General features: G+C 43.4%; 1 protein-coding gene across 1 annotated transcript in view; it reads left to right on the top strand.

Moving 5' to 3' along the window:
* The window catches only part of CSMD3 (CUB and Sushi multiple domains 3), a 2596150-nt gene that overhangs the window by 513547 nt on the left and 2059451 nt on the right, over positions 1-23152 (top strand). Inside the window, exon 5 of the mRNA XM_086918068.1 lies at positions 10358-10565. Coding sequence (XP_086774194.1) covers positions 10358-10565 — 208 coding nt within the window. The remainder of the gene's footprint in view (positions 1-10357; positions 10566-23152) is intronic.

Here is a 23152-nt window from a genome sequence, read left to right as displayed (position 1 = left end):
CTGCAGCTTGCAGTGTCACTGGCTGCATTGCTGATGGCATCAGAGCTGTTAATCCTACTTTGCAGCACTAACCACTCATTTCTCAGGGCCCAGGAACTGGAATAGGTGCCTTTTTCAAAACAAGAGTCCACAGAGATGTCCAGGCGCTGGTCAGTGGGTTTCAGGTGAAGTCTTTGTATCCCTGCTACTTCAGAACAGGAGGCAAGCTCACACAAGCCCTTAGAGATTCTTCTCAAGCAAGTTCACAGTAAAGTTCCGTCTGTGTCCCCTTTCTGGCAGAAGCAACTTATGCAGGCCAACTCCGCAAGGCAACACTGCAAAGGGGCAGTACTTCTCCTTACAGCTCTCCAGCTCTTCTCCATGGTAGAGGCTTCTCTTGAATCCAGAAGTGATCTAATTATCTGGGGTTTAAGGTCCAGTACTTATACCCCATTTTCTCTTTGTTCTCTTTGTGGCAAGGGTCTCATTGCCTAGTCCAAAACAGTTCTGTCATCTCTGGCCCAGTCTTCCTACAGGAGGTGGAGACAGCTTTGTGCAAAGGAGACCCAGCCTATTCAGGTGCTAGTGAAACCCCTCCCACTACTCTAAATACAGACCAGGTCTATGCAGCCCAGCTATGAGTCACACAGGAAAGGCAGGACACACCTCAATCCCCACTTGGGAATGTCTACAGTGAATGCCCATCCCAGCTCCAGTCACTCCAAAATGAAACGGCGAATACACAATCAGGCAGACCACACAGAATGGTTAAAAAAGAAAATGCCTACTTTCTAAAATGCACAATTTGAAAACCACCTTCACTAAAAGATGTGTTATTAAATTCTGAGTTCAGAGATTGAAAGTTACACATGTAAAATGTTACAGTGCAGCTGCAATGATAGCCTTTGTCACAGCCAGCCTTCAATAGTGAAAAATGAAATACATATTATTTCACTATAAGGACATGACACACACAGCAGTGCCTGTCCTACAACTCACATACACTGCAACTTGCCCATGGGGGTACCTAGGGCCTACCATAGGGATGACTTGAATGTAAGAAAATGGAAGTTTAGGGCCTGGCAAGTGGGTGCACTTGCCAGGTCAACATGGCAGTTTACAACTACATACGCAGACACTACAGTGGTAGGCCTGGGACACATTTACATGGCTACCCATGTGGGTGGCACAACCAATGCTCTAGGCCCACTAGTAGTATTTGACTTACAGGCCCTGGCACCATCAGTGCTCTTTACTAGGGACTTACCAGTAAATCAAATATGCCGTTCATGGATAACCAATCATAATCACAATTTACCCAGGAGGCACTTGCACTTTGGCACTGATCAGCAGTGGCAAAATGCCCAAAACATCTAAGCCAGCAAAGACGAAATCCAGCACACAGTCAAAAATGCAGAGGTCAAGGCAGAAAGTCACGGGAAACCGTGCAAATGATGTAAATTCTAACAGGTTATTCAATCAATCAATCATCGAATTTATATAGCGCACTACTTACCCAGAGGGTCTCAAAGCGCTGGGGGGGGGGGTCTGTTCCTGCTCGAACAGCCAGGTCTTGAGTTGCTTCCTGAAGGCGAAGTGGTCCTGGGTCAGGCGAAGGTGGGTGGGGAGGGAGTTCCAAGTCTTGGCGGCGAGGTAGGAGAAGGACCGTCCCCCTGTGGTGGTTCTACGGATGGCGGGGACGGCGGCGAGGGCGTGGCTGGTCGAGCGAAGCTGGCGTTTGGGAGCGTAGAAGTTGAGGCGGCTGTTGAGGTATCCTGGGCCTTGGCTGTGTAGGGCTTTGTGTGCGTGGGTGAGGAGATGGAAGGTGATTCTTTTGTTGACCGGGAGCCAGTGCAGATCTCTCAGGTGTCCGGAGATGTGGCTGCGACGGGGGATGTCCAGGATGAGTCGTGCTGAGGCATTCTGGATCCGCTGGAGTCTCTTCTGGAGTTTGGCGGTGGTTCAGGCGAAGAGGGTGTTGCCGAGTCCAGACGGCTGGTGACGAGGGCCTGGGTGACCGTCTTCCTGGTCTCGGTGGGGATCCACCGTAAGATCTTGCGTAGCATGCGCTGGATGTTGAAGCACGACGAGGAGACGGCGTTGACTTGTCTGGTCATGGAGAGGGAGGAGTCCAGGATGAAGCCCAGGTTTCGTGCGTGGTCTGTTGGTTTGGGTGCGCTGCCTAGGGCGGGGGGCCACCAGGAGTCGTCCCAGGCGGAGGGTGAGGATCCCAGGATGAGGACTTCCGTCTTGTCCGAGTTCAGTTTCAGGCGGCTGTTCTTCATCCATTCGGCTACCTCTTTCATCCCTTCGTGAAGGTTGGCTCTGGCGGTGGCGGGGTCGTTGGTAAGGGAGAGGATCAGCTGGGTGTCGTCGGCGTAGGAGATGATGTTGAGGTTGTGCTGGCGTGCGATGTCTGCGAGCGGGCTCATGTAGATGTTGAAGAGGGTTGGGCTGAGCGAGGAGCCTTGAGGGACGCCGCAGATGACTTCGGTGGCTTCAGATCTGAACGGGGGGAGGCAGACTCTCTGTGTCCTCCCGGCGAGGAAGGAGATGATCCACTCCAGTGCCTTCTCCTGGACTCCGACGTTGCTGAGGCGTTGTACTAGGGTACGATGGCAGACAGTGTCGAAGGCCGCGGAGAGGTCTAGGAGGATGAGGGCCGCTGTTTCTCCGTTGTCGAGCAGCGCTCGGATGTCATCGGTGACTGCGATCAGGGCGGTCTCGGTGCTGTGGTTGGCCCGGAAGCCAGACTGCGAGGGGTCGAGGGATCCGTTCATCTCGAGGAAGGCGGCCAGCTGCTTGTTGACGGTCTTCTCGATGACTTTTGCAGGAAACGGGAGCAGCGAGATGGGGCGGTAGTTCTTGAGGTCGGTGGGGTCAGCTGATGGTTTCTTGAGTAGAGCGCTGAGTTCGGCGTGCTTCCAGCTCTCCGGGAAGGTAGCGGTATCGAAGGAGGTGTTGATGATGTCCCGCAGGTGGGGTGCGATGACAGCGTCGGCCTTGTTGAAGACGTGGTGAGGGCAGGGGTCGGTCGGAGATCCGGAGTGGATGGAGTTCATCGTGCGGACGGTGTCTTCGGTACTGATCGGAGTCCAGGCACGGAGGGTGGTGGGGGGGGGGGTTATTAGGTACTTTCCACTCAGCCATGTGTAGGCTGCGACTTGCAGCTGAGTTCCCATCTGGTTTCTTATATGTCATAAGCACATATCCATAATGCAGTGTATTTATATGAGCACAGTATATATTTTTCATGTTCTCTCTGCCTAAAAGGGGTGTGTGAGTGTTGTTTTTGCATCTGCATTATGTGAGGACTGTTTTCCTGTGTGTTGTTTCCCCTGCAGATCATTGTCATTTGTCACTCAAGGCTTGTCTGGAATCCCATATATAGTAGGTGGTGTCTTTGCAACTTGTTAGGTAATGCATGAGAATAGGTGTGTTTTTAATATTATCAGTTCGTAATTGCTTTGACTTTCTTGTGGTTTGGAAACTTTGCTTGTACAAGCATAGACGTTATCTTATGGATGTTTTCTTGATTACGGCAGTCTCACTCTTTTCCTTTAGTTGATGTTTGCTGCAGTACATCATCATGAGATCGAGATGGTCTTAGACTCGGTTGCATTGCTTCACTATATAAGGTCTTAAGTCACTAAAATCTTTTTCCATTAAAGATAAATTTATTTTGAAGTTTTTTACATTTTCTTTGGTACAATAGTACACTAGCAACATTATTCAGACCAGTATAGAAAGAACAACAAAATGAGGGTGTCTGTCAATCGGCATTTAGAACTTGTTTTATGTGAAAAAAGTGGTTACTCATATACGAAGGCCAGGATTAGCCAAATATGTTACTAAATCATGTGCTTTTTAAAGTGTTTTATGCAATATTTAATTTTATATTTTTGGTTGATTACTTTATGATATAACTATTGTCAATTTGTTTGTTGATATAGTAGTTGAGTGAGATTAGACTATCAAATTCACTTCACGCATCAGTATTACCAATAATGCCGCAATGATTTGCCACAGTGTAGTGCTGGACTTCAAAGATACTACTGGCACTACACCCTACATTTTGATAAGTATTGCAAATAACTTGCTAACCTAAGGTGCAGAGAGGTTACAATTTTAATGTGAACTGTGACCTACCACCCACACCACTCACAGATGTGCCTTGTTCTGAATAAGGAAAACCGTGACTCTTCCTTGGCAGCTTGGTCTGAGAATCAGAGCAATCCCCCCAAAATATATATAATCGGTGTGCTAAGAGAACAATACATTTGCGAAATAAAGAACAGACCCATACACAACAATGATTAGTAAAGACCCACAACATCTAAAAATCAAATGAAAATGTAGAAAAGCATGCATGTCTTTCAAAACTATTGAAAAAGGAGAAATGCAATATTGAAAAACATTTAAAAGTGTATTTTGTTCATTGAAATGAAAAGAAAAAAAAAAGAAAAAAGGTCCAAGTGTACCAAATTTCTTAACAGGAATTTTTGCAACTTGGGTGGCAAAATGTGGAGATCACTGTTAGTAAGATTTTGATCTTCTGAAAGACATATTTTTTGCTATGAAAAAACTGATTTAGGACTCAACCTGGAAGTTAAATCCAGACAAAAAATTATCCAGCTATATAAAATGTAATATTGAAGGGAACCTAGACAAATATGCTTATCAAGAGGAAAAAGCTCAGCATGTCAAATAGACCACGGGAGGAAATGAACCAGCAAGCGCTTGTGGAAAATGATAAAGATCTTTTTGCTGGTGGAGATTTCCACCTTCAGACGTAGTTATTGTTTAAGTCTTACAAAGCAGGAAGAAAGATTTCCCAGGCTGTATTTAGAACTGAGTTGCCACTTGGCCTGATGTTAGTCCCAGGTTTGCAGAAAAGAGGAGCTTGAGAGGCAATACATGTATCTAACAAGCTCAAGTTTATCCTCATGGATTTTCATGCTTCACCCTCACCTTCCAGAATGGATGTATGATGGTACCACGCGTACTTTTACAACGCCTACCATTACCACGCTACTTTTACCACGCAAGTCGTTACAACGACTTGCGTGGAGGGGCGCTGGATAGTAAATTATTTAATTTACTATTCCAACTCCAGTCCCCGTGGACTCTAGGGAAAGGAGTTGGATAGTAAATTAAAGTATTTACTATCCTGGAGCGCCCCCCAGCGCATTTCGTTGTAACGACCTGCGTGGTAAAAGTATCGTGGTAACGGTACCGCGTTGTAAAAATGCGTGGTAACCGTTGTATACCTTCCAGAATACACAAATATGAAAGATGTGCGATTTTGTTCCACAGAACATGCATATGTTCTTTAGAACAAAGGTTTATAGAAAATACATTCCTTGAGCAGTTTTCAATGTTGAATTTATTTGCATCTGTACAACAAGTCACAGTCTTCTTGAAAGCAGTTGAAGGTTCTGTTCCACAGTGGTCACAGACTTTCCACAGCCTACCCTAAACAAGCCTGAGCCTTTTTCAACCTCTCAAATGTCTCCCTCTGCAGAGGAAAGGTCCCCCTAAACTGGACCCCATCATCCTCACAGCAAGCCTTCCCATTTTGGCATATTAACTTACCTTGACTCACCATTAAGTCCATTCACTCAATAGTCCGGTCCGACCCCTGCTCCCACTACCCCTTCATCAAATGGCTCCTATCAGCAAAGCTCCAAAACACCTCCTCAACACCTCCATCACCTCTACCACCACCCCTAAAGCTTGGAAGCATGCCTCAGTCAAAGTCCTGCCCTAGAAACCCTCCGCGGACACAGACATTCCATCCAACTATAGATAGGTCTCTCTTCTACCGTACCTGTCCAAGGTCTTGAAAAAATTAATCAGCTGATATCTACCCAACCATCTCAGCAATCACCAATTACTCAATGCCAAGCAGGTCAGCTTCAGACCCAACCACAGTACAGAAACAGCACTCATCACCACCACCGAGGACAAGTGCAGGATCCCGGCCAGAGATGATGCAGCTGCCCTCATTCTCCTGTACCTCTCACCAGCATTTGACCAGTCTACCAACCCACCTTCATCAGATGCTGACAAGAGATTGGAATCCAAGGGCCCACTCTCTGCTGGATCTGACAGACAGAACACAAACTGTGAGCCTGATACCCTACTACTTGGAAGCCCATAAATTCATCTGTAGCGTACCTCAAGGTTTGTCACTTAGTTCTACCCTGTTTAACACATATATGTTCCCTCTGGCAAGTGTCACAAGAGCACTTAACAGCAACATCCTCTTCTATGCCAATGGCAAGCAACTCGCATTCTCCCTTCAGGACAAGACCCCCAACACAAGGACTAACTTAACCACTTGCATGACCAAAGTCTCTAGCTGGATGAAGTCCTACTGTCTCATGATCAAAAGCAACAAAAGTAGAACTTTTTAGCAAGGACACCTCACCATGGGACTCTACCTGGTGAGTAACTTACAGTGGACTCACGCCCACTCCAGCACCCACCCCTGGAAATTTAAGATAATCACTGACAGCAAACTGTCATAGCAACCCGCTTCCACACCCTGAAGTTAGTGAGGATAGTCTTCAAATGATTTTCAAGCAACACCAGAAAACTGTTACCCAGGTCCTCATCACCAGGAAGCTAGACTACAGGAACACCTGCTATGCCAGAATCATCAAGCAAATCAAGTTAAGACTACAACCCATCCAAAACCTGGCAGCCAAACTCATCCTCAACCTCCAACGATGAACACACATCAAACCACACCTCAAAATACTTCACTTGCTCCAGATAAACAAACGTGAACAATTCAAACGCCATACACAACACATGTTCCACTAAATCTCAAACACCTCTGCTCTGCAATAAACCTACTCACATGCAACCTACGCCATACAGAAACAGTCCTTTCTTCACACACTGCTTCTAAATCATGGAATGACCTCCAAAAACACATGTAAGCCTCACTCTCTATTCTTGAGTTCTGTAAGTAGCAGAAAACCTCACTTTTCAATTGACCACACATCCAAGGCAATACTAGGCACAGAGACCTGCTCGGCATCAGGATCCCCTCATGGGTGAAAGAGCACTCTAGAAATGCACTTTCCATACCTTACCATACCATACCATACAATGCCATGCCATAACATAACATGACATAAAATTCCAGGAGACTTTGGACAAATAGCTCTATGTGCCAAGTCAGAGAATTGCTTGTCCCAGTTTATTTGAATCAGTCAGAATACCTACTACGGTATCGATAAGCAACTAAAGTTCAATATATAAATGGTCCCACACTCTAGGCTCCAATATATAGAAGTGTTTGAGAGTGGTCCTGTTCTGGGAATGTGCCTAATTCCAGAACCATTTGACCAATTTGGCTTGTAGGTAAAAATAAGGGGAGGGGAGAGTTGTTGTTACACAGATCCTTGCAAATCAGAAATGTGAGTACCTAATTAATTGATGACACGCAATATTTAGTATTTTAATATAAATCTGATTGCAGATTACAACAAGGTGAAGAACCCGAAATTATGCCATGACAACACTTGCCCCATTTGTAGTATAAATGTATCGCAAATGTGCAATTGCCTGAACAAATTTACAGCAAATTATGAGGATAATAGAACAAGAGTAGTTCTGGTCATAGTGCTTTTGTTTTTGCACTATTCTTGAGCACGAAAGTCATCTGTGTGTCAAACTTTGATAAGCATACACTTTTTTTGCACCAAAGTATAACTCGAAATAGCGAATTTCCATTTTTGTCAAGCAATGCATAATTTCATCTAATTATGCAGAATCACATCAATGGAAATTAGGTGACTTTCACATACCCTTATTGCAGATTTGATCAGATTTGATCTTCTGAGACAAATTGTATATTTTATCGGATTTGTTTGTGATCACCACCATCATTCCTGAAATCAAAATAAATGACGAATATTTTCCTTCACAAAATGTGCTTTGTACGAGAAATCTGTCAGCGTTCAGTACCTCATTCCTCTGCTGCATAATATTCATATTGAATTTAGGATCATTCTGTAACACAGTTCCATATCTGACCCACATGCATCAAGCACAGATGTATTATTTTATTGCAATGGGCCATTAGCAAGATGGCTCGGTGAACTTCCAAATGTTCATATTTAGTGTTACGAATTTAAATACTGCAAAGGACAACTCTGTCTTCTCTAGGTATGAGGTTGATAAACAGAGTAGCATTACATATGGGAAACAGTAGAACCTGACTGATGGGACGAAATTGTAGATTTAGGCGCAATTTAAATAAAACTGTTATTAGTTTTGTTTTATTATTTTTTTTTTAATCAGTGTGAGGAAATATGTCAGACAATAAAGAGGTCACAATTTAAGCTATCCTAACCAAAAAAGGCGAAAATACAGCCTCAGGAGGAACTCTATAACATTCACAATAGACTACTAACCAATTGCCAGGCCAAAAAACTGAGAAAGACGAAATGCGCGACAAACTTCACGTATTACAGTGGTAATATGAAAGGCTCCTTAGAACAATAATTAAATTTTGCATATAATTAAATAAATATTTAAAGACTGATCATTTGGTTATTATTCCTTGACATTGTATCAAACTTTGACAGTGTATTTTAAATGAATTATTTAAATTGGAATCATTAAGAATCTGATTAACAAATGGCAAGTTGAATGATACAAACGTTGGCTCCATTGTGATTATTGCCACGTTAGAAGAAAAGGTCTGACATTTTCAGGATTTTCATGGAATTTCAGAACACTCCTCCTATGTACACAGCCATATTTTTCCAGTAGAGCACGCATGATTATGTTTATACATGACAACTTTGTACTAGAAGTACAATTCAACATTTTTAAATGGAATACCGAACTGTAATAAAATTGTGCATTTAGTTATGCTTCCTGCCCATTCCTCATTGTGTGCTCATGACAGAAGTAAATATGGACATGTTTCCCCTGCATCAAACAGCTTACAAATTGTTCTTGAATACACCCAAACGTTCTAGATTTTACACTCCAACCCACTCAGGATCGCCCACACGCTGGATACACTACTCAATTTGTGATAGTGGTAATGCCACCAAAACAAGCACTGGACAAGGTTTTAGAACATGTATCAGGATTTACAATTTTCATGCGCAACGTGAGCATTAGGGGGCATAATATCAAGGGATTTATCTCTGCTTTTGTGGCTTTAAAAGCCAAGAAAGCGGAGATAAAATTATCTCCCTATCAGCAACAGGGTGCTAACACGCAAATTCGCATGTTAGCACCCTTTTTCTCTACTCTTCCCCTTGCATCTCTAATTAGATGCAAAGGGGGCGTTCCAGAGAAAAATAATAGGAGAAATGATGTTAAGCGACATTTTTCCTATTATCAAGGATATTGCTAACCCTGTTAGTGATAAAAAGAGCAGCGCTAACTGCGGTTACGCTGCTTTTTTACACCTGGTATTTTCCTGACTTAGCCATGATATCCTATGGAAGGTGAATATCATGGCTAAGTTTGTGAGCCCCTATCATCAAGTCAACGCCAAACTTCGAGAGATTATCGTTGGTTTTCCAGCGATAATCTCTCATTTGGCAGTTAGCGCGAGGATTTTTATCCCTTCTGAGATAAGCGTTGCTAATAGCACGCTATCTCAGTGATGAAAATCCACGCTACCCAGCGATAATTATCCTAGCGCTAAGTGCGCCTAGCGATAATTATCGCTGGGGCTTGAGAATATGGCCCTTTATTTTTAACAAGCTTTAAGAATCCGGCTTTAAATCAGTAATTTGGCCATCAGAGAAACAACGTGTAAGAAAATTGTATACATAATATTTTATATTTATGAAAAATATACATGAAAGTAAACCAAAGTTCTTTGTGCAAAGCATGTAAATAAGCATTTTAAACAATGCACTGACAGTTAATATGTGCAAACACGATGTTCTACTTTATTTTGTAAAAGTGTTTTCAAGTACCCTGTTGTCAGTTCTAGTTGACAAGATGCAAATGGCTGCCACTGGATCAATTTCTTGAATAGGATATTTGAATTTAGACTCCATGTAGCCAGTGGAAATAAAATAATGGAAATCCTGCTGTTTAGTACAACACGCATCATTAGACAGAATAGCCAATTAAAAGATACATGTTAAACCAACCGAAATTGTCTGCATCATATTTGATTTCTTGTTTAAAATTCCACATGCCAGCACCTGGATCAAGTAGAAAATGTTGCAACAGGCAAAGTTGAATTTCTACTAAGTTATCAGTGCGATCTGCCTTTCAAACCTTTGAAAGACTCCTTTTATCTTTAATCCATCTCTGTGCACATTAAGCCTGCTTTCATTATCCAAATGCGTCTCACTGTGTGCCTTTCAATCTCTTTGCACAGCTGAAGATTCTTGTGGCGGGACAATCAGAGGACCCAGTGGCATCATCTCCAGCCCTGGGTTTCCCAATGAGTATCATAATAATGCAGACTGCACCTGGACCGTTGTCACAGAACCTGGAGACACCCTGTCCCTGGTATTCACTGATTTCCAGATGGAAGAAAAGTATGACTATTTGGAAATAGAAGGTTCTGAGCCACCAACGATATGGTATGTGATGTATGCCTTTCCATCATAATATTGTTTGAGCCGATACTTGGATTGTTGACATGTTATCTCACAACGTTACTTTGCCAAAAAAAAATCTGTTTTTTACATTCATTTGAAATAGTATTTGTAGTGCAGAAAGCTTATGGCATAAAAATAGAGGGTATGTGGACGTCTATACACACACACGTAATATTGTCCAGTACTGCCATCAAGGGTTACTGGTGGCTTAAAGCACGAGGCTGAATGCCAAGTGTGTTGTAAATGTCAGCATAACCTCCTAGCATCTCCAAATATGCTGATTGCTTGGCTCCGAGGTTGCAATTGCTCAATCGGGAGGCATTCGAGGCAGGGAGGTTAACCAAGACCACCAGGGAGGCTATTATTATCCCTCTTCTGAAACCTGGGAGAGAAGCCACGGATATAAAGGCATACCGCCCGCTGTCAATGTTGACGACTGACTATAAAATCTTGAGTTGAATACTGGCGTCGCACCTCCTTCCTTATATGTCACAGCTAATACACCGAGATCAATCCGGTTTTATCCCTAAGCGTAATACAGCTTTCAATGTGCGACGGTTGTTGCGCATCCTGGAGAACTGTAGCGATCAGTTACCATGTGCTCTGATCTTCTCGGTGGACAAAGAAAAGGCATTTGATAGCCTGGGGTGGCCCTTTCTTTTTCAGGTTATGCGTAAGATGGGGTTGGAGGAGAATTTTGTGCGGTGGACACAAATACAATATACATCGGCAACGGCTCGGGTGTGGACGGGGGGAACAGTATCGGCTTCCTGCATAGTGGGACGAGGCACGCAACAGGGTTGCCCGCTTTCTCCACTGTTATTTGCGCTCGCGATTGAGCCCCTGACTGTGCAAGCTAGGTCACGGAAGCACTATACTGGATTGGAGATGCGTGGAGACGTACATTTTATACCACTTTACGCGGATGACCTGTTGATGTTCCTGGCGGGTCCTGACAGGGATTTAGGGGGAGCGGCGGAGCTGTTGCGGGCGTTTGGTGCGGCATCGGGGCTGTGCGTGAACTGGGAGAAGACTAGTCTGTTCCCGGTGCATCGGACAATGGAAATCCCTGACAGATTGCGTGGAATACGCTTGGAGCCTTGCTGCCCTCCGTATCTGGGAACTAAAATTTACCATGAGCATGCAGATCTTCTGGAGGCAATGTGAATAGAGCAGTGAGAGGAGTCAGGGGCAGTATGTCGTTCTGGGGTACTCTGCTGCTCTCAGTGGCGGGAAGAGTGGCACTCTTGATAATAGTGGCGCTCCCTAGGCTGCTGTATTATTTTAGGACGCTGCCGATCTGGAATCTGGGACAGGTGTTTAGGACGCTTAGATCTATGGTTGGGGGCTTTCTGTGGGGGAGCGGCAGAAGGCGGGTGGCTTTGACCACAATGATGAGACCCAGAGCTGAGGGAGGATGGGCAGTCCAGGACTTCGAAATATTTTATCTGACGGCCCAACTGCAGTGGCTCGCGCAGGTAGTTGCCCGAGAATATAGGGGACTGGAGGGAATTGAGGACATTTGGGTTCCACGACATGTGTTCACCTTTGTGGTGTTGGGCCAGGTTCTACGGGTTGCATCGCTGACTTCTCAGAGCAATTTGTCCTAAATTTTACCTGAGTTGAATGCATGAATGAATCTTGTACGAGTATGACTGTTTGTGATGTATGAATCTGTTGTAGTTCGAATGTTGGAAGGTTGATGGGTGGTATATGTATTCTTTTTATCTTAGAATTGTGAAATTTTCTAAAAATGATGTTGAACATATATGCTATATAAAAAATACGAAATAATAATAAAAACAATATATTTTTCATAAAAATGCTTTTGTCTAAATCGAATCTGACTTTGACTATTTGGTGAGCGCTAAAATGGGTAATTACTGAAAAAGATTAGACTCTATAGGAGCCTATCCTTGATCAAATACGGGGCAGATCTATCTTTTCCTTGAAGTATTTTGAATGTCTTTCCCCCGCAGATCTGCCTCACATCCATCCCCGGGGGGCCCCTCACTCTGTGATTTAATTAGACAGGTTCTACGGGTTGCATCGCTGACTTCTGAAGAGAAAGCGATCAGGGCATGCTGGAATAGAAGTAGGCGTAGAATAGGAGTGACTTGACCGTATGTACCGGAGATCCCTCTTGGAATGTGTTCGGCCCTTCGGCACGTAGGAGACTGGTCGACATTGGCTGAGTGGTAAGAAGTGGGATTGGAGATGTTGGGGACTTGTTCGAGGATTGTGCCTTTTTGCCCTTCCAATCACTGCAGGACAAATACGGATTGCCAAGGGGCGATTTCTTAGTGCATGCCGCCTTGGTGGCAGCAATTCAGGAATACTGGGGGAAGGGATGTTGGAACCGCAGACATCTCTGATGTGCCAATATGTAGTAATGGCGGCGGGGACGGTGAAGGTGGTGACCTGCCTGTATCGGTGAATGCTGGGAGAGGGGCTCCAGCCACTGACTTGACTGCGAGAAAAATGGGAGGTGGATCTGTGCAAGGATATACCTGAATCGACTTGGTCTACGCTAGTGGGGAGGTCGTGGAAAGGTACGCGGAATGCTAGATTCCAACTTATACATTTCTATGTCATACATAGGGCGAACCTAACCCCGGAACAGATAAATAAATATTTTGGTGTGGAATCCGCCTGTTACCTTAGATGCCGCAGACTTAATGCACATGATGTAGAGTTGCCCACAGCTCGGTAAATACTGGGAAGAGGTGGTGAAGGTTTTATGTGGAGTAACAGATAGGCAAACAGAGCCCACTATGGGGACATGCATACTACGCTGGTACCCTCATACATCACGCACCAAGGTAAATTCATTGATTTGGGGTTGATGTTGGCTAAACAGGAATTAACAAGAAAGTGGAAATCTACGCAGGGCCATAGTGTAGAGAGGTGGAAAACGTAATTCAGGAGCTGGCAAGTTAGTGAGGGCATGGTTTGGCTCCAACAAGCCAGGAGAGCGAATAATGAAAAGGCAATGGAAACTGCACAAGCATGGGAAGCATTGGTGGCATTGCTAGCATGACCGGAGCCTGATTAGGACACTGATTCCTTGGGGACTCCACAGGGGCCTGCTGAGACACACTGCATATAGCCGGGACGTGGGTGGTCATTGAGAGTACGGAAGCGAGCTTGGGTATGATAGGGATTGGAGGACAGCCTGAATGTGATAGGCCGTGGATGCACCCTAATGTGTTGAAGTTGATTGGATATCCTGGTCTAGAGTACATAGAGTACACCGGTATAAGGGGTAAGGTGGGAGGGGGGCGAGCAAGACCTCATATGGCAGGGGCACTGTGTTGGACCTCCATTGCATTGACGGGTTGTATACAGGGTAAGTTGAGTGAAGGTGAGGCAGGATCTATTATTCTGATGTTGATATTGGTGTGTGTACAAACCTATCTGTGGACAGTGACTATACGAATTGTGTTCTACATGTTGCTCTTGCTGATGAAGATCTTGTAGGGGGATGTTGTTTGAGTTGAAAACCAATAAAAAAAAATAACCTCCTAGCATTACAGGCCTAGATTACACGTTACCCATTTGTGTACTTTCCTTATTACACATTTTTTTGGAGTGTATGGAGTCAAAAAGTTGTTTTCTTCAAATTACAAGTAACAATTGCACTGATTGGAAACATTATTTAGGTTTTTTTTAACTGTCATGCATAAAGTGTTGAAAATATGTTGTGTGATTGTCTGGGATAAACGCTGTAGCTACAGAATTCTATCATTTTCACAGGTGTGACTATAGTTCATTGCGTTATCAACAATTTGTTCATGAAACGTGTGTTAAAGTGAAATAGTAGTTGGGGTGGATTGTAGTTCACGAAAAGTAATGAAGACACTAACTTCTTAGGTTCAGTCTATGGTTTTAGTAATTTAAATCTGGGCTGAATCCCAAGTAGCTGAGGCACAGATGTTTATTAGTATTATTATTCTTTATGATTATTATTTAGAAGTACCAAAAAAGTCAAAAATACAGTAAAAAAAAACCACTCCAATTTATGATAATAGAATAAAATGTATTAATAAAATGACACCAAATCACAAAAATCCAATAAGGGTAACCAGAAATATAATTTGTTTAAGCTGTAAGTGAAAATAGCAACAAAAAGGGCAAATTGCTAATGGAACTCAATGATCATAGTAGAGCAGGACCTAGTCATGATTTGAGGACAAACATGATGTAGCCGGGGTCAGATACACCAAGTAGAGTGTAAAGTTCGAAAAACTATCTAAGTCTCAATCTGAAAATGGACTTCTGAAATTCAGTCCAACACCACAAAACTGCCAGTTAGATACTTTTTTTTGGTCCGTCCACGTGTCTCTCCATAGCAAAACTCTTGAAAAAGTTGCCAAACTTATTTGGTGCCCAAACAACCACATACTTACACTTCTACGGCTCCCAGGACCACAGCGGAGCACTCAGAGACTCACAGACTATCAGGCAGAGGTCACAGGTAATCCATCTGAAGATCAGGTGCCATTGATAAGCTGAGATTCTTCACAGAAGTCTCCTCTTTTGCTTTTATATGTTCCGGGAGCAAGAGGCAGGACCAGTCTTATAATCATTGGAGATCTTCCATTCCTTGGATTTCAAGAAGAAGGGGATCCAATCTCTTCAGGTCCTTCTCACAGGTCACAGATGCCAAGTGCACTAGGTTCAGTCTTCCTAGTATAATATTAATAAAAACCTTTCAAAAGTACCGCATTCTTCTGAGGAAGGCTGGATGAGGGTCCAGCTTTGCGGAGCTCATCGACCTGTAGTTGGGAGACACCCTAAGACACTCCTAGTGCCTCTTTGACGAATGGAGTAAGCATTCCCAGGCCCTGACCTACATACTTTTGCAGAAGTCTCTGTTTGCTTTATTGAATACAGGCCAAAATGTGGTGCATGAGAGGGGAGTGTGCTATGGTAATCCTAGTGTTCTCACACATTTAGCTGTAAAATCCACTTTAAAGCAGGCACTGTACCCAGAACATACCCAGAGACATAAGTCTGGTAGGACAACAGCAATGTTCTTCAGAAACCAGGCAGGAGATATACAAAAAATGTCCTGGCATACTGAAGGGACCGAAATGTTTATATGTGCTTAAGACAGACCACACATGCAGAACTTGACACATGGTTTACACGAGGAAGGGCACAACCCACACTATGCATATTCTATTTAGGTTAGAGGAGTCATTTCTGTTCATTTAGAATTCCACACCTCTCCTTGGGCTGAGCACAGACGGGGAGATGGCAGGGAATAATGCTTATTATCATTCTGACAGTTTAGCCAGGTAAGGGGTAATTTTCTAAAGGTTTTCTTTAATAATATTTACAATTCTGACTCCTCCATTGAATTGGATGTTAAAAACTATTAATATAGTGATTTAATTATTGTTCTAACTGGTCTCATTATAGATAACACAGTATTAGAATTGTAATCTCTACTTTGGTTTCCTACATAGGACAGCTAGGCCTCTCCACACTGAAAATAGCTTTTAAGGCCTTGTCACTGTAGGGACATGGAAACGTGGAAACACTTTTAAATACCATGCTCCCTACCTTGTGGGCTACAAGGCTTACACAGGGCTGACTTACTAATATTTGAAAGTGTTATTTTAACGGGATGCACTGCAGGTTTTACACTGCAGCAGTTATGCTTCAATGGCAGCCGTAAGCCACATTTATGGTTGTCACACTACTTTCTCTTTCTATGCCATAAGTGTACTATCTACGCCATATACCATGGCCTCCTGCAGAAGCTAAATAAGCCAATCAGGGATTAGCACATTTTTACATATGTAATGCTTTAGGGGTCATATCAGATACAATGGGCTCTGGACAGCAGTGTCACTGTGCAGAGTCTAAAACCCAGCAACAAAATTCAGCAAAAAAATGTGGATGTCCATGCAAAAAGGTGCATTTTCTCACAAAAGGTAAAAAAAAGCATTCTAATTCCAATCAGTACTCATTGATTGCCACCTGGAAGAGAGAAGCTGACACAATATATGCCTTAACAGTCAGAACATGATGTGTAACACAGGATAGGGTAGTTTCTCAAACATTTTACATTATAGACTAAATAAATACACAATCTTCTCTTGCTTTTACTGACTAAAATAACACTGTGTCGTCCAGAATTGAATTTGCTATTTTCAATAAGCATATTTACCCCCTTATATTTATGTATTTTAACACATGCATAGCAGTTAAATCTGGTATTATATTACTATCTCAGGATTCTGGTAACACTTACAAAACACTCCACCTCATAGTTTTCATGTCAACCGAACTCTTCATTGACAATATCTATTTACACACTCTGATAGAAGATAAGACCTGCTTCCTATGTACAAAACTAAACAGGGAGTTGAAATATAATTTACAATGAATGCATGTAGTTCTCTTTCGGTTCCTGCATGCATTATTCCCCTCTTGAAAGAGTATAACAGAATTAGTTGATGATTTTGCAAAATGTGTTACTGTATAACCTGAAATTAATTAATCACGGTGTGTTTCTTTTTTGGGGGGGCAGATGGATTGAAGGCTAAGATCTTTGGTTCAGCAATATATGTGTTCATTTTCTATTTTCTTTTAACTCAATAAAATAACTCACAAAGAAATAGCTCCATAAACCTGATGAGAGCGCAGTGATAATGATCTCTAATGTCTCATTCTCAAGAGTTGTGCGAGCATGAAAGCCTAACCGGCTTCAAGCATTCTGTGAGAAAGAGCTGTGTTAAGATTAAATAAATATAAAGCAGAGCAGACTAATATAGATATGAGTGGAAGTGCAGATTACAAACCTACATCCACAAATCAAGAAACTGTAGTGATATATGAGCGTGAAATGCATGAAGCACACCCCATGTGTATTTGCTGCCTGTAAAAATTGAACCATAACCGGATTCATACATTATGTTTTGTTAGTAACATTGACTTGTGGCTTTATATATCTCAGGGCTCATTCCACAATCAGAACGGTTGCCACGGTGTAGTAATAGTTAGGACCATGTTTCTGTAGTAAATTGATTTATTGGGGTGCTAATAACTTTACCACTGTTTGAGAACTCTTAACAAAACCTCCCAAAACACCGAAGGGTTTGCTCCTTTCTAGATGTTTTTGGGGTGATCCATCAAGCAGGGTGTGCGAAATTGGGTTGTTGGTTTAGTGGGGTATTAACCCTGCTCAAGCAACTGCCACAATCCCTGTCAGGGTGAACCATAAAAGTCACTCAATGTGGCTTATCGGCCAGATATGCTGACTTTGAAGCTGGGGAACCAGGTTTGAGTCTAAGTGTCAGCTCAAAACCCTGTGATTCTGGCAAATAAGTTAATTTCCCCATGCCTACCAAAAAGGAATGTCTCCTTGTGTAATGTAACTGGTGCACATGTAAAGCCCTACTATACCTTCAAGTCGAGTTTCCTCTATATGAAATTTTAAAAAGAAGCCCAGAAACAAACAAACAAAACTTCTGCTTAACCTTCTGGTTGCTCAGAAGTCCGTCTTAACCTAGAGGCAATGTGTAAAGTATTTATTTATTATTTATTTTTGAAACTTATAGAGCGCAACACTTGCCCTTTGGCGTCTCGGCGCTATGGACTAAGCAGGATCAAAAGCTGACTGAAGGATGGATGACCATAATACACTTCAAGCCACCGCTTATTGGTTAAACAGCCATGTTTTTATCAATTTACGGAAATGCAATAGTGTCTGACATGAACGGATCTGTGGGGGCAGAGCGTTCCACAGTTTGGCCGCTGTAACTACGAAACGCCGATCTCCCCAAGATACTGTCTTTACTCTTGGGACCTGTAACTGGAAGGCAGTCATTGAGCGAAGTTGCCTGTTGGGACAGTAGAAAGATAGATGATCTTTCAGGAACTGAGGGCCCAGTTGATGTGCAGCTTTGAATGCTATACATAGGGCTTTAAATTTAACCCGGTTCTTGACCATTAACCAATGGTAACTCCTGATGACATGGGTTATGGGTTTAAATTTGGGGGTCCCCGATAGCAATCTTGCGGCAGCATTCTGGACTGTTTGCAATTTAATAATCACCCTGCATTGTGCATTGGCAAACAGCCCATTACAGTAATCCAAGGAGGATATCACCAAAGTGCTGACCAGCGTTTTACCTGCGGCTTCCGGAAGATAGGGAATCCGTTTTTTTTTATCAATTTGAGTTTATAAAAGGCAGTTGAGACTACTTGGTTAGTATGTGGTAGAAAATTCAAATTGTCATCAAAAATGACTCCTAAATTCCTAGCCTTATCTACCGGACTGGGTAAGGTACCCAGTGGTGAAGGCCACCATAAGCCGGACCATTGCGGGGAAAGCTTTCCGAAAATAATAACCTCCGTTTTTTCGGAGTTAAGTTTCAAGCAGTTGCTAGCCATCCAGTTACTGATGGCCAACATTACTTCTTGAAAACATTCTGCCACCTTCTCTCCATCATCAGATACTGCCAACACCAACTTAGTATCATCCGCATAGGATGTAAGGCTCATCCCATAGGCTTTGATAACTCTTGCTAGGTCCGACACATAGATGTTAAAAAGTGTCGGACTGAGGGATGAGCCCTGCGGTACTCCACATGGTAGCGTCAGTGGTGTAGAGGGAAAAGGGCCTAATTTCACAGCCTGAGTCCTATTCGTAAGAAAGGATGAGAGCAGTTCTAATGCTCTATCTTGAATACCCATGGCTGAGACACGGTTCATCAGAGTGACATGATCGACCGTGTCAAATGCCGCTGAGAGGTCCAACAATATAAGCAAGGCAGTGCCTCCTTGATCTCTGATGATCCTTAAATCTTCCGTGGCTTTAATAAGCGCAGTTTTGGTGCCGTGTAGCTTACGGAATCCGAACTGCGTATCATCTAGCAGATGATGCTTCTCAATAAATTCGGAGACCTGCCGATTCATGACCTTCTCAGTGACTTTGGCTAGAAATGGTAAACTCGCTATTGGCCTATAATTTTTAAGGTCTTCAGCATTTAAATTAGGTTTTTTTAGCAAAGGTTTGAGAAAGGTGCTTTTTAACTTATCCGGCTAGGTCCCTGCTAAAACCATGGCATTACAATTCTGAGTGATGACTGGGGCTGTTATATTAATAACCGAGCCAAGTACTGTAGGGGTACATGGATCAGAAGTCGAACCTGATTTTACAGTATCCATTATTTCGATGATAAGTTGCTCGTTAACCTCCTTGAATGGCGTAAGGCAATAGTCAAGGTGCCTCGGAGAGGCAGACTGTGTTTTGATTTCAGCATTGGTGGAGAATTCTAAATAAATCGTATTAACTTTTTCTAAGAAGTAGTCTGCTAGGGATTCACATAGAGATTGTGATGGAGTCGGGGACGACTGTGGGGAGTGTCCTGCTAGCTTCTTAACTACTTGAAACAATTGTTTGGTGGATTTTTTTGCAGCTTCAATCTGGGAAATATAAAACTTTCTTTTTCCTGAGTAATCATCATCTTATACTTGGTCAGTTCTTCCTTATAAGATGTTTTTTCCTCTGGGCTATAGGACTTGCGCCCGTGTCGCTCACGGTTCCTACATTTTTGTTTTTGTTCTCTAAGGGCATCAGTGAACCAGGGTGCAGAGGGAGATGACCGGTTCGTAGAGATTCTCTTGTTAGGCACCAACAGATTCATGGCATTATTTAGTCAGTTAGAGTACCTGTCGATAGTGACATTAGGGTCAGGCGGGATAAGTGGTGTGGTAGCAGTAAGGTGTGCTGTCAGTTGACCCTTATTTATATTTTTCCAGACCTTAAGTGTCCCTGATATGTTTTCCAGCATCTTTTTCGCTATTATGTTATTTGCTAGTAGATTACACATGATCGCAATGATGGTCTGTCCATATTAATGGCAGAATATCTTTTATATGAACATGTTTAGAGTTGGTAAATATGCCATCCAAGGTCTGGCCTGCCTCATGCGAAGCTGAGTTGACCAGCTGGGTGAAGCCCAGCATTTCCATATCAGATAGGAGTACCTTGGTTTCATTATTATTCGTTTTTTTCTAAATGAAAATTAAAGTCACCTAAGATAGTAAAGGAGTCTTCTATTGCTAGAGATTCCATCTAGGTATTTAAAGTAGCAAGGAACTCTGTCTGTGAACCTGGGGGTCTATAAAGGAGTGCTCCTTTAAAATGATATGAGGGGGTTATCCTGATTGAAAACTGGACGGCTTCGCATGAAGAGGAAGAGACGTAGGATAACCTTATGGGGAAGTGGTCACAAGCTATTATGGCCAATCCACCTCCTTTCCTATTTACTCTATCCTGCCTTTCCACAGTATAGCCTTCGGGAATTGCTACCACCAAATCCGGTTTAGAGGCCTTGTCAGTCCAAGTTTCTGTTACAAACAGAATATCAATCTTCTATCTAAGATAAAATCTGCAATTTCCTGCCTATGCTTGCCCAAGGAGCGAGCGTTTAAAAGAGCTATACTTATATTCATGATTTTGCTGTTTTTTAACTGAGGGCTATTAATAGTCCCTCTAATAGGACGTAAACTAAAAACACAATGGTTACATGTTATTTCCGTGGATCCATCTGTGTTCACAAGTTTCAGAGTATTACAGTTGTTATTTCGACCAGGACGAAGCTGAATTAGCTCGTCTGCCGAGTAAGTAATAACTGACTTACTTATAGAACGACCAGGGGAAGTGGCCCTAAGCCCGGTCTCAGCGCGGACGGGCGCAGATGGGCTTGCCTTTGGCGCACCTGTTCAAATACTAAATGAGCCTGTGAGGACTGTAGCGCTAACCTGCTCCTCGAGCGGAAAGCGTAAGTGAGTGCCTTCAGCCCTCCGAGCAATCGGCACCAGCCGTGTCGGACCGGGGCTCAGCACAGCGTGAGGTATGTAAACTCAATTTCACACAATTAATATTGCAGTTTTAAAATAGCATCAAACAACAAAGGAGTTAAAAACAGCTTCGTGTGAACAGAACTTGCGGCGTCTAATCAGCCCGAGAACACTGCTATGTCCAACGCGAGTGCGTCTCCAATGCCTGTTAAATACTAAATGAGCCTGTGAGGACTGTAGCGCGAACCCGCTCATCGGAGCGGAAAGCGAAAGTGAGTGCTTTCAGCCCTCCGAGCAATCGGCACCAGCCATGTCGGACCGGGGCTCAGCACAGCGTGAGGTATGTAAACTCAATTTCACACAAATATTATTGCAGTTTTAAAATAGCATCAAACAGCAAAGGAGTTAAAAACAGCTGCGTGTGAGGAGAACTTGCAGCATCTAATCAGCCCGAGAACACTGCTATGACCAACGCGAGTGCGTCTCCAATGCCTGTTAAATACTAAATGAGCCTGTGAGGACTGTAGCGCTAACCCGCTCATCGGAGCTGAAAGCGGAAGTGAGTGCCTTCAGCCCTCCGAGCAATCGGCACCAGCCGTGTCGGACCGGGGCGCAGCACAGCGTGAGGTATGTAAACTCAATTTCAGACAAATAATATTGCAGTTTTAAAATAGCATCAAACAACAAAGGAGTTAAAAACAGCTGCGTGTGAGCAGAACTTGCGGCGTCTAATCAGCCCGAGAACACTGCTATGTCCAACGCGAGTGCGTTTCTAATGCCTGTTAAATACTAAATGAGCCTGTGAGTACTGAAGCGCTAACCGGCTCATTGGAGCGGAAAGCGGAAGTGAGTGCCTTCAGCCCTCCGAGCAATCGGCACCAGCCGTGTCGGACCGGGGCTCAGCACAGAGTGAGGAATGTAAACTCAACTTCACACAAATAACATTGCAGTTTTGAAATAGCATCAAACAACAAAGGAGTTTAAAATAGGCGTCTTGCGGCGTCTAATCAGCCCGAGAACACTGCTATATTTATGCAGCACACAAACCTTAACAAAGTGAAAAAACAACACAAGAAAAGTCCCAAATCAATTCGAAAAATAGAAGACATTTTAATAAAACAATTATACCAGAAGAACAAAGATACAATTAGTAAAGCCATAAAAGTTTTAAGTACAATTAGCACCTAAAAGCACAAAGCACCACCCGGGATCATCTGGTCACGCTAGACCAAGGGAAAGTCACAGGTTGAGGGTGACCATGATGAAATGCGGGTCAGATACAGGATCCCTGGTAGTCCAGCTGAAGAGTTACCTTCTGAAGTCTGGCGCATAGTGTTTTGTTCATGTTGGAGAAGACTGAAAGGAGTAGGTTGAGTGTTGAAGATGGTCGTCACTGTAGCGTGGGAGAGCAGGTCAGCATTTGCGGAAGATTATTACTGTGGCTTCATATTTTCCACCGTCGCAGGATGTCATTGCTGTAGTGCAAAGTGCAGGTCTCGCAATGCCGGTTGCTGCGAACAATTGTTTTCAGAGCAAAGGGCTAGTTTCACCTGAGCATCATCACGGGCGGCAGAGTCTTGGTGAAAACTGTCCCCACCACGGTCATGAGGAAGCCAAACTTCAATGTTCACATTTTTTTCAAGAGAGCTTTCACTGATGCCAGCCATAGGTCCAAGAACTATGGGGCACTTCTTGGGCATCAGCTCTCCCTCCAGCAGAGACCAGCAGCAGGGCTCAAGCAGGTC

The sequence above is a fragment of the Lissotriton vulgaris genome, chromosome 4_1 (assembly GCF_964263255.1).
Source record: "Lissotriton vulgaris chromosome 4_1, aLisVul1.2, whole genome shotgun sequence".
NCBI lineage: Eukaryota > Metazoa > Chordata > Amphibia > Caudata > Salamandridae > Lissotriton > Lissotriton vulgaris.
The sequence above is the reverse complement of the archived record's forward strand: the minus strand, read 5'-3'. Positions and strand labels throughout refer to the sequence as shown.